Source organism: Belonocnema kinseyi, chromosome 6, assembly GCF_010883055.1.
Source record: "Belonocnema kinseyi isolate 2016_QV_RU_SX_M_011 chromosome 6, B_treatae_v1, whole genome shotgun sequence".
Classification (NCBI taxonomy): domain Eukaryota; kingdom Metazoa; phylum Arthropoda; class Insecta; order Hymenoptera; family Cynipidae; genus Belonocnema; species Belonocnema kinseyi.
The window spans coordinates 104,411,028-104,423,014 of record NC_046662.1 but is presented as its reverse complement, the minus strand read 5'-3'; the positions used below and the strand labels follow the sequence as shown (position 1 = coordinate 104,423,014).

General features: G+C 36.2%; 1 protein-coding gene across 1 annotated transcript; it reads left to right on the top strand.

Moving 5' to 3' along the window:
- The first annotated feature begins 10,684 nt into the window (after positions 1-10,684).
- On the top strand, positions 10,685-11,268 carry LOC117175528. Its single transcript, XM_033365235.1, has 2 exons — positions 10,685-10,980; positions 11,034-11,268. The coding sequence occupies exons 1-2, from the start codon at positions 10,685-10,687 to the stop codon at positions 11,266-11,268; spliced, it is 531 nt and encodes a 176-aa protein (XP_033221126.1).
- Positions 11,269-11,987: the final 719 nt, after the last annotated feature.

The following is an 11,987-nucleotide window of genomic DNA, read 5'->3' as shown; positions in this document are numbered from 1 at the left end:
TCACTCAACTTATTTACTTATTTTCAGTTTTGAGACGCAGCCAGACATCGATATCTTGGAGACGAACTCAAGACATAACCCAGTCGAGCTCAAGTCGAAGGATTTTTACTCGGGTAATCTCTACAATAAAGCAGCATTTATACTGCGTTATTATCAATCGCATTTTTTTATATGGTAGTATTAACAGAAAGTTAACCTATCTACTCCAAGCGCATTATTTCTGTGCTTTTCGGCAAATGAAGGGTAACAGTTTTTCATCATATTTTTGCACAAGTACAGCTAATAACTGAGACATTCACGCCCAAAGTGACCGGACTGCATGAAAAAATTAGAGAGTAGACAGTTTTCTGGTAGCTTAAGAATACTGTGTTCTGTTCAACATAACCAAATATTCTGGTAAACTTAACCAGATGTTCTGGTAGGCTCAATCAAATATTCTGATAGACATCGATTTTTGACTATTGAATTTCGATTGTCTTCGACCTTCATGGAATCTTCCTAACCTCTTCTAAAGTTACATGAACCACGTGTTAACGACAGTAGAGAGCAGCAACTATGTTACAGATTACGGTTCACTATAATTATTTACAGTTATATAACTGAAAATACAATTAACAAATCGCGATTGCCCAAGAATTGGACATTTACGCCAAAGCATCACTTGACACGTCTGGCAACATGACTTGAGACAAGACAGATTTCTTTAAGTCAACACAAGATCGCGACAGTTCTGTTACCAGAAGTATTTAGGAGAATAGTTTTTAACGAGAAACAATCAAATAGAGTTAATTAACTAGTAAATTTAACTAAAACTTTTTTTGAATGCAATTTAAAAAATCTTTGAATATATTCGAAAAGTCTGTAATGTCCTAATAGAATTAGTTGCCGCGAATGATGAACAAAATTAAAATATCCATCAAATCTTACGCCTCCATTTTAGGTCTTCTTTAATTATGGACCACAAAGCTACGAAACCAAACAAATTTTCAAGTTTTTCGAGAATATTGTTCAAAGTTTTAGAATGTGACAAAATTTGGTCCTTGGCATATATCGAGGATATCTCGGCAGGATATGGAATATCCTGAAAAATGTCCCAAAAATCTTCCGGGATATCCGTGGCATATTTTAAGTATGTCCTGTGCAAGTTATACACAATTTTGGCAATGGAGTCCAATATTTCTGAAATGCATATTGATTAAAATATGTAGAATGCCTGAAAATCATAAATATTTACAAATATCCGTTTCACAAAAAACCGCCTTATAAAAATCTCGAATATTCGGTTTCTTTCAAAATTCTATTTCAGTATAATTATCAAAAAATTATTACCACGAATAATTTTCATAAAAAATAGCCATCTACTTACGAGAAATAACAAATTACGTTCTGAACATTTAAAAGTTGGTTTGTATAATATAAATAAGAATAGATTATCATCCGACACGAACATTCGAGAAATTGTTGACTTTTGTTAAAGTGTTTTCGGCACTCTGACAGCCATGATGGAATTTACTCGGAAGTGACTTTAGAGGGGACTTTACTATTATTGTACTTTATAATGTTTTGATTTGTACAAATCTCCGGAAAAATACCTAATGTTGTTAAATTATTTGTTATTTCATTCATATGTTTGAATATACACAGAAAAAACTATCTGATTCAAAGGAATGATAGAACAGAATATGGTCGAAGAAGTATTTCTTCAGTGCAAAGAAATATTTTTGTTCATTTTTAAGAAACGTAATGATGAAGAAAAATAAATATTTACCTAACAGTGTGCAATATTCGTTGAAATAGAAAAATATGTTATCATCTGTAAGAAATAGCTCTCTGATATGAAGAGTGTTTGCTTTAATGTAAAGAAGTATAAACTAAAGTCTAAAACACAATTATTATATGCAACTGAATATTATTTGGCGTTATAAACAAGTAGTTTTTTTATTACAAGATGAGTTTCGTTGTTTGAAATAAAGGTACTATAAATTGACGGTAATACTTCTTTAAAATAAAGAGATATTCCTTGAGAGGAATAAGTATTTTTTTGGTGCTAAGAGGCAACATTTTGTTGTTTTAAAATAAGTAATAAAGTTAAATAAATATAGAATAATTCAAAATACGATAGTATTGTGTGTGGAAAATCAGTGATTTGTACCAAAGATGTGATGATTAATATAAAGAAAAATGTTTTCAAATTAGAGAAAAATTTCTTAAATGCAAAGAAATATTTATTGAAATAACCAAATTTGTCCTAGATTTAAAGATAAGATATATCGGTGTAGTACAAGCAAATGTTAATTTCTGCACCCACTACTGCTATATTCTCACTATATGATAAAAAATGTATTAAAAAAATAAATATTAATATATTGCTCTAAACCTACGAGTTGAAACTCGTTGAAAAAGCGATTCTCATAAAAGCTACACCTCAAAGAGTTAAAACATCCAATTTTAAACTCTTTTTTTTTCTTCTAATTAAATATTTATTATTATACGACGTTATGTGAATGTAAAATATACTAACTGTCAACAGGAATATCCAAAAAATAATTTTTAAATAAAGAATTTTAATCGATTGGAATTTTTCTTCGTGTAATATTTCGTTTTTTCCAGTTGTAGACTACTTTACAACTCTTTATGATGACAGGAAATGTATTTTATTATATGAATTAAAAACTTTTAACGACGCAACTTAAAAATTTGATCGTGAACTTTGACAATTTTTTAATAACAACATTTTTTTAACATATGTGTAAGTTTTGGTTTTAAGGTACTTTTTTGACCATTTTACAACGTTTAAGATTGACATAAAAAGTAATTTTTTCTGAACATTTACAATTTTTCATATAGATGGAACTTCGAATTTTTTCTAAAAAAGAAAAAAACGGAAAATTTCTTTTCGCGACAGTTGTATTCATAGTTTTTAGAAATTTAAGAACAGATAAACCATAATCTTAAACGTATTTTACAAACTTTTTAAATATTTATACTGTCGGCATGGTATTGTACCAATCGTTTAGCCAACCGTTAGCCAGTACTGAGCGAACTGCCGATTACTGTACTGGTGACCAGTATTCGGCCAGTACTGCTCTCGCAAAGCACTGGCCACCTGAACATTGAATAAACTCTTTAACTTTAACTGACAACTGTCTTTATTTTTTGAAGGAAAATTGTCTAATCTTTAATTCTACAAAATATTTTTCAAATTAACAAAATTGTACAATAGTTATTAGTATACCAAAATTCTGATGGAAAAAATATTTTATTTGGACGCATTGTATATGTACTTATTTTTAATAAATATTTCTGTACTCGAATAAAATATACCTTTCACACAAATCACTTCACTTTATTTATCAAATAATAATATATTTAAATAAAATAGTAATATATGTTCTATGGGAATAATTGTACCAATTCCTTATACGAAATAAATAATTTGTTAACTTAATTAACATCACTTTAAGTTTTCCAAATATTTGTTTGATTCAAATAAACTATGTATTTGAACCACGCATCTAAGAATTATTTAACTTAAATATCGTATTTCTGAATTTAAAGATTCGCAATCATTGAAATAAATCAATATTTCTTTGAGTGCCAAAGCCAGATACATGAGAATCAGGTTATTTGTTTTAAAGCAATCAATTACTTGAGTTTATAATTTCACATTCCCAAGCCAAAAAATATTTCTTTGTATCAACAAAAAATTGCATCCAAAGAAATTATTTTTTTGATGCAATGCACGGGATTGTTGACCTTAAACAATATTTAATAAAGTTAGGTCAATAATTTCCTTGTCTTGAAGAAACGGTGCCAAAGAAATGCATTTCTTTTGATTAAAAAATTATTTTCTTAAGTGTTTATATAATTGACAGTAGATATAGCTGCATTTTAAGAAATATACTACATTATATAATTCGGATATTTTGGGAACATCCTTGGCAGATAAAATTGTGTGATTAATACAAGGTGTGTTCAAAAAGTTAGGTGACTTTTCAATTTTCGCGGGCTACGTACATTCAAGTTTTTAATTTTTTGTTTTGTTGTATTGGTACACTTGTCACGATCATATGTTCACAGTTTTGACTATATAGCTCGTGTTGTTTTTCTGGTAAAGGCGTAAAAGGTTAGAAGGGTTTGGTGTGCTCGGCGATTTTCTTCTTTCGAAAAAAATGGAGCAAAGAGTTTGCATTTAATTTTGTGTAAAAAATGGAATGCAGTGTTCTAAAACTCTTGAAATGTTGACAGTTGCATACAGTGAGTCTACTCTGAGTAAGAAAAATGTGTATAAGAGGTACAAGCTGTTCCAAGAAGGCCGAGAGAATGTCGAAGACGAACCTCGCCCTGGACGTCCCAGCACGTCAACGACAGATGAAAACGTTCAAGCAGTGGAAGAAATGGTGTTGAAAAATCGTCGAATTACCATCAGAGAAGTTGCTGAAGATGTTGGCATATCTGTTGGCTCATGCCATGCTATCTTTTCGGACGTTTTGGACATGAGACGTATGTCAGCGAAATTTCTTCCAAAACTGCTTAATTTTGATCAAAAGATCCACCGCATGACCATCGCTCAGGAGATGTTGAATGAAGTCAATAATGATCCGGATTTTCTCAAAAGGGTTATAACCGGGGATGAATCGTGGGTACATGGTTATGACGTCAAAACTAAAGCCCAATCGTCTCAGTGGAAGCATCCTGAGTCTCCAAGACCGAAAAAAGCACGTCAAGTTCGGTCAAATGTGAAGGTTTTGCTCACTGTCTTCTTTGATTACCGTGGCGTAGTACATCAGGAATTCTTACCACAAGGTCGTACGGTTAATGAGGAGTATTACCTTCAAGCTATGCGCCGTTTATGAGAGGCGATACACAAAAAACGTCCGGAACTTTGGAAAAACAATTCGTGGCTTTTACATCACGATAATGAACCTGCTCATTCATCGTTGCTTGTGAAAGATTTTCTGACCAGAAACAGCACCACAATCATACCTCAGCCTCCATATTCACTCCATATTCATTGAGGAGATAAAAACTGCATCGCTGAAAGAACTCAAGGCTATACCACAAAATGATTATCAGAAGTGCTTCGGTGATTGCAAAAAGCGTTGGCACAAGTGTATTATATCTGAGGGGGATTACTTTGAAGGGGACAACATAAATATTGAGGAATAAATTAATATTTTTTGAGAAAACCATAAAGTCACCTTATTTTTTGACCACACCTCGTATGTTATTCTCAGGATATTCTGAAATATCATTGAGACATTCCAGGGATATCGAGATTTCTGCCCTGTACGATATTGTTAAATGATTAGACGAACTCACGTTTAAGTGAAGTTCTATCATAATTGTACGAAGCGTCTCTTCCCAAAGATAAAATGTAGTACTTTCCAATTCCATGCCAAGGCGCCACGAGTTTTAAGACAGACCAAAACGGAAGATTGGGTCCTTTTCCTCTACGTCGTTTCCAAATACTTCATTCTTTTAAAGTTCAGCCGTAACTTCAAGTACAATGACAGGGTCCGATATTTTTTCGGACGAGGGAGGGAACTATCTTTCGGAACAGGCGCTTTATATAATTATGATAGAACTTCACGTGCAGGTAAATTCGTTTAATCATTTAATTGTGTTTTCGTGCCTCTTCTTCAAGATAAAATGTAGGTGTTCAAAGTTAGTTACGACATGAAAATAAAAAATATTTTATTGGAAAAAGCTAATAGAAATATCTTTTGTGAACATTAACCAGATTATTAATATTATTTCTTTAATATAATTATCATTAATATTATTATTTTTCATTATAACTCTCCTATATTATCTCTTAATTTTCTAATATGAATTGACTAAATGATCTTGTATCCTCAAGAATAGGCCTATCGCAGAACTTAGCAAAGGTTGCCGAATTTTCTGACCAGCCTGCTAACTTTCTTATTTAATCAATATCAACATCTTTACGCTTTGCAGCAGATGTAGACGCGTGTCTTGTACTATGCGCTGAGAAAATATCCGTATGTATGCCACATTCATACAGAACGTCTTTTACCCATCTACTAAGGGTTTCGGTGGATACTTATTTCAAAGGTTTTTTACAAGATATAAACAAGTTCTTTGTATCTAGCCTTAGATTCTTAGTCTTCTCAATACAAAATTGAAGGGTGCTTGCAGGTAAATATTAATTTTTTTGTGATAAAAGGGTAGAATCAAGGTTGGCTGATTTTTACCTGGGCAAGATGTCTTAATCCTATTTGGTATCTTAATTTTTATTAGGGAACGTGTAACAATAACGTTTTCAATCTCAATTAGCGGTAAATTCTGTATCCCTTGGCCAGTTGACTATTGCTAGTAACGTCACTAATTTCTGACTTAAAATTCTAGGGATAGGTCATAATTTTGGAAATTAGTAATATAATCTAATATTATTGAGGAGACCCATGTGGAATCATATTTAGGCTCAAGTGGTCTTAACCTACACAACCCTTTGAAGAATCTTCTTAATGTTTCATTCTTACCAATTTCAGGTCCTAAAATAAGGGAGATAGCCGAACGAGTGCAATTCAGAGTTATTAAGTTCTTCAGTTGAGAATTTGATGATATCGGGTATCTATGCATCACAAATATCCAATCTTCTATTTTTGCAATGATAACACTATTTTTTTAGCGAGCTGTTATACTGCTTGAGAGAAGATTCAGACAAAGAAGAAATTATAAACGCAATTGATTCCTCCGGAATGCCCTTTACAAAGAAATTTTTCCTGATAACTTCCCGGCCACCAGGATAAGTTTTCTCCAAAGAAGATGAAGGACTTCTATTAGGAAAAAGAAGAAGGTTTCTATTAGGATTAAAAATTATAATGTTCGATTCCAGCATTGAAAGGAACAAGAGAAACCATGGTTGCGCAGGCCAATGAGGAACTACAATTATACACCTTGCTTTTTCCGATTTTACTTTTTGTAAGACTATGGAGATTATAATAAAAGGAGGAAAGGCGTAGAAAAAGAGATTACCCCAACTTATAGTAAAGGCATAGACTGTCGACGAAGCCAAGTCTCTCATCCAGGAATCGTAATTATTGAATTTTGTATTAATTCTAGGTGCAAATAAGTCAGTTTCCGGTTGCCTGAATTTTTAACAATCTTGCGAAATGCTGAATGATATAATTCAAACTCTGTTCCTGTATCCTACCTCCTAGATTTAAAATCAGTTCTGCATTATCTTTGGAAGAAACGTAAGAAGCGAAGATATGTAAACCGCGTTCCTCACACAATTTTCAAATAGACCGACACAATTTGCTGAGATTTTTTAATCTAACACCTCCCATGTGAACTCGTGGCGCCTCGGCATGAAATTGGAGAGTACTACATTTTATCTTGAGGAAGAGGCGCGAAAATACAATAAAAAAATCACTAGTATCTCTTGAGATATGCGAGAACGGAAAAAAATCATTCTTTGCACGAAATAAATGCATTTACTTGAATCATATTTCTTAGCATAAAAAAAGTTCTTTAATAGAAGTAATTTTATTTAAACCATACACATTATTTTGGTCTAAAGAAATGAATTCTTTGGCTGTATTTTATTGATTGAAATAGACATTTCTTACATTCGAGTAAATGATTTCCTTGGTTAAAAAGGTCTAGATTCGTTGAAATATGATTAGTCATTCAAAGAAATATATATTTGATTCAAAGAGTTCGATTCTTTCAATTGATTCAGACGCATTTGAATCAATAATTTTTTCATACTTAAATCAAGAATTAGGTTTATTCAAATCAAGGAAATAATAATACTTTTATTCCAAGTAATATAAATGAAATTAACAATATATTCATTTATCACAAAGAGTTCATGCATTTATAGCAAATGAGCATTTATTTAGATGAAAAAGGTATTGTGTTTACACAAATATTTAGTCCTTCAGTGGAGGTAAATATTTCGTTTGATTATTAAAATTAAATTGTTAATAATAAATAAACATTTATTCCAACGAAATAATTTTTTTAAATTGAAATTTTAATAATTTGGCGTAATTTGTTTCAATTGAATACTGCTATAGATGAAAGAAATATGTTGTTAAATTAAATAGCCATGTTTTTTATTTGAAGAAATATTTCGGTGAAATTGCAGAACAGGGACGTCTTTTTTTTTGCTGGAAAAACAGTTTTTTTTCGACAGCAAACTATTAGAATCTTTATTTGAATGATAAATGAAGCGATTGGACCAGATAGCAGTAAAAAATTATTGTTTCTTTTGTTACTACGATGCACAGTGGGAGGAAATGCACTTTTTTTGTTCAAAAATGTCCAGAGCCTTCAATTTTGGTCCGATTTTTAATTTTTTTAAAATTAAATTTAATTAAATTCTGAAGAGCTTGAAGCTTTGAACTTTTGTGTCTTCTACTTGTTTTTAAATAATTTTTTCACACAAAGTATGGAAAAACTGAAATTTTTTAAATAACAATTTTTTACGCTTTAATAACTGATTAGCTAAACTTTATATTATCTTAAATGAATGTTTAGAGACTTATAGAATACAAATAATTTGCTTATTAGTCCATTTATTTGTTATATACAAATTTTATGAACAAATTATCAAATTGTCTTATTATCGGAAAAAATTCTGGCCCTTCAGTCTGCCGTGAAATGTGAAACGAGCGAAGAGTGCATTGTCAATATGACGAAGAATGACTCAAGGGGGAGCCTGATGGCCTTCGTGCAACTCGAAGTTACAGATGCCAAAGAACTTGTGCAGAAAAGGCATTTAAGAGTTGGTTGAGTTAGCTGTTGAATAGGGGAGAAATTGCGTGCAGTTCGCTGCTTCCGCTGCTTTGACTACGGTCACACGTCAGTGGAATGCAAAGGAGCGGACAGAAGTAAACTGTGCTCGAAGTGTGGCACGAAGGGTCACCAGGCAAAAAGCTGCACAAATGAACCAAAATGTGTTCTTTGTGCAGAAAGAGGAGGTAGCTACGCTGTCGATCACATAACTGGCTCCGCCAAGTGTGTGGTCTACACGGAAGCTGACCGAAATGCAACCAGTCGAGGCCATGACTATTATCCTCCAGGGTAACCTTGGTCGCTGTAAGCTAGCCCAAGACTTAATGTCTCGGCTATATTACGGAAAAAAGGCTGACTAATACATCGTCAGCGAGCAGTATCAGAATGAGAAAGGCCCAAACTGCAGATTTTAAATCAAAATCCTGCAAATAGGGCATGGCGTGGACAGACCCGAGAGGTCGTGAGGTAAGGGAGATGGTGGCCAGATTGGATTTGACCATCCTGAACTCGCGAAACTCAACTACTTTTAAGAGGAGGGGCTACAGAGAGACCATTCTGGATACCACCATGGCGTCGCCGGGCGCAGCAAGTAGTGTGCACGAGTGGTAGGTATGCGAGGATTACCCATCAAGCGACCAAGAACATATCAGCTTCCGAAGGGGCTGTGGGTCTTCGAGTGCCAGCAACAGTTGCAAGAACCTAGGAGGAAAGAGAGGCTGGAATGCTAGAAAACTCAGCTCGACTAAACTTCTTAGCACAGTTACTGAGAGGGGCGGTCGTATGCTAGAGGCCAACAGGAAATATATGAATGCTAAGAAGGTGCTCAACCGAGCTATCAACGAGAGTAAGCGCCACAAGTGGATTGAGGTCAGAATGTCAGTTCATCAAGACACTTGGGGACTTGGCTATCAGATTGTAACTGGAAAGCTGTACGGACGCGCGCCGATCGCAGCCATGAATCCCAAAATGACGGAGCAAATCATTGGGGAGTTATTCACCAATCATCCAAGCCACGGCATCATAGAAGAAGTGCTGCCTGAAGCAGTACCTCTTTTCACCAAAGAGAAACTGTGGACTGCAACTTCTACAAAGGTTTGCGGAAAGGCACCGGGTCCTGACGGCATCCTGACGAAGGTGGTTCGGTTGATAGCACAAGAACACCCGTTTATACTGCTCAACCTTTTTAACTCCAACGTTGCATCTAGATCTTCTGCTCCAGATGAAAGAAGCAGAGACTTGTCTTGCTTGACAACGGTAAGGGGCCACCGATAACAGCGTCTTTATACAGACCACTCTGCATGCTGGGCGTCATCGGGAAGCTCCTTGAAAAGATGCTACGTGCCAGACTAAGAGCGGCAGTGCAGGCAGCAGGAGGATTAGCCGAAAACCAGCACGGCTTTCGGGAGGGCCGATCAACGGTGGCAGCAATTAGGGAGGCTCTGCAGGAGGTGAAACAAGCCTGGGGCGGCAATAATCGGTCCAGTAAGGTCTGCGTTATTATCACCTTCGACGTCAGGAATGCATTCAACTTTGTGAAATGGGTTGACCATCTTGACGTCCTTTAAAGGCGGTTCGAGGTTCCAGTGTACCTTCTGCGCATAGCAGTGACTACCTTAATGATAATCTATGAAACAACAGAAGGTACACGCACCACAGGCTTTACAGCAGGATTCGCCCAGGGGTCAGTGCTTGGCCCCGACCTCTGGAACGTTGTGTATGATGACGCACTTTTAACGGACCTACCCGTTGGAGCCAAGCTAATTGGGTTCGCCGGTGAGTTGGCGGCAATGATAAAGATCTTCAACTTGCCATCAAGAAGACAGAGGTGGTGGTTCTCAATAGACAGGGGTACTTCAAGAAACATCGCTGGCCCGAGAAGAGGAAGATTTTATTGAGCGTGAAGAACTCAATAATGCTCTATAGTGTCGAAGTCTGTGCGGACGCCCTAAGACACAAATTCCACAAGAAAAAGCTTGTGACGGTACAGAGGAAGGAAGCCTTAAGAGTGGCATGTGCTTATAGATCCGTATCCGGTCCGGCGGTGTTGGTCATAGTCGGATGTACCCCATTGACCTTCTTGCCACCGAGAGGAAAAGGATATAAGAGGCCAAGAGGACAAGTAACGACAAGGCTAACGCGACCCGGGAAAGGCAACAAACGCTTCTCAAATGGGAGGAGCGATGGGAGGAGCGGTGGCAGGCAGAGAACGTGGGTAGGTCGACGGCCTGGATAATAGAAGAAGTGAAATCGTGGTTCAACAGGGGACATGAGGATGTGAACTATTACATCACCCAGTTCCTCTCTGGTCATGACTACTTCAATGCCTATTTATTCCGTTGGAAAAGAAAACCTAGCCCTAACTGTGACTACTGCCCAAACGAGGCGGACGATGCAGAACACGCGTTCTTCAGGTGCACTAGATGGGCAGCAGAAAGGCGTGTCCTGGAAGAAGAGATCGGTGTTAGTGTTACGCCGTCAACGTCGGAGCTCTGTTGATCAGCTCTTAGATGAAGTGGGATACCATGGCCCACTATATGGAGGAGGTTCTGAGACATAAAAAAGAGAAGAGCAGCTCAGGAAGAGAGAGGCTCAGAAGTGCAGGAGACCATCTCACAGAGTCGAAGGCCGGCGAGCCCGAGAAGAGACAATTGTCTCTTCTGCCAAGGAAGACGCGTACCCTAGCTGAGGCTAGTTGAATGACTAGTCTGTAAACCTGGTGGATGTTAAGCAGGCAAAAAACGTATGTATCCGAAGAACGGCTTATTAGCCTATAACCTTGGACTCTGAAGTAATGCGATAAGCGGTTCCAGAGTCCTCGGTACCACCAAGTACCACCACAGTTGTCTGTGTATATAGACTCCTAGAGTATATAGACCTTACCTCCGTATGCGAGGCTCTGCGGGGGTGGACTTTTATTTTCCTAGCTACTCGTAGGAATAACATGAAAACAATTATTGAAATACAAAACAAGATGGACATGGACATTGTAGAAGACAGAAAGGTGGATGAGGAGATTTCGGTATCTCCCAATATGGAAAAACGCATTGAGGAAAAATCTTCTCAACCCGAAAACCCGAAAGCCCTGAAATCAAAGGATGGAAGCCTATTTGAAAAGCTGAAGGAAGCCGTCAAACGGGCCCATGATCAATGCCAGAGGGTTGGCAATACACAAAAGGACATTAAGGATAGTGTGAATAATGCTATGGGCATCATAC

Coding starts and splice junctions, on each gene's coding strand:
- LOC117175528 (XM_033365235.1), top strand. CDS start 10,685: ATGCTCTATAGTGTCGAAGTCTGTGCGGACGCCCTAAGACACAAATTC. Junction 10,981..11,033: donor AGCGGTGGCAGGCAGAGAAC/GTGGGTAGGTCG, acceptor GTGGTTCAACAG/GGGACATGAGGATGTGAACT.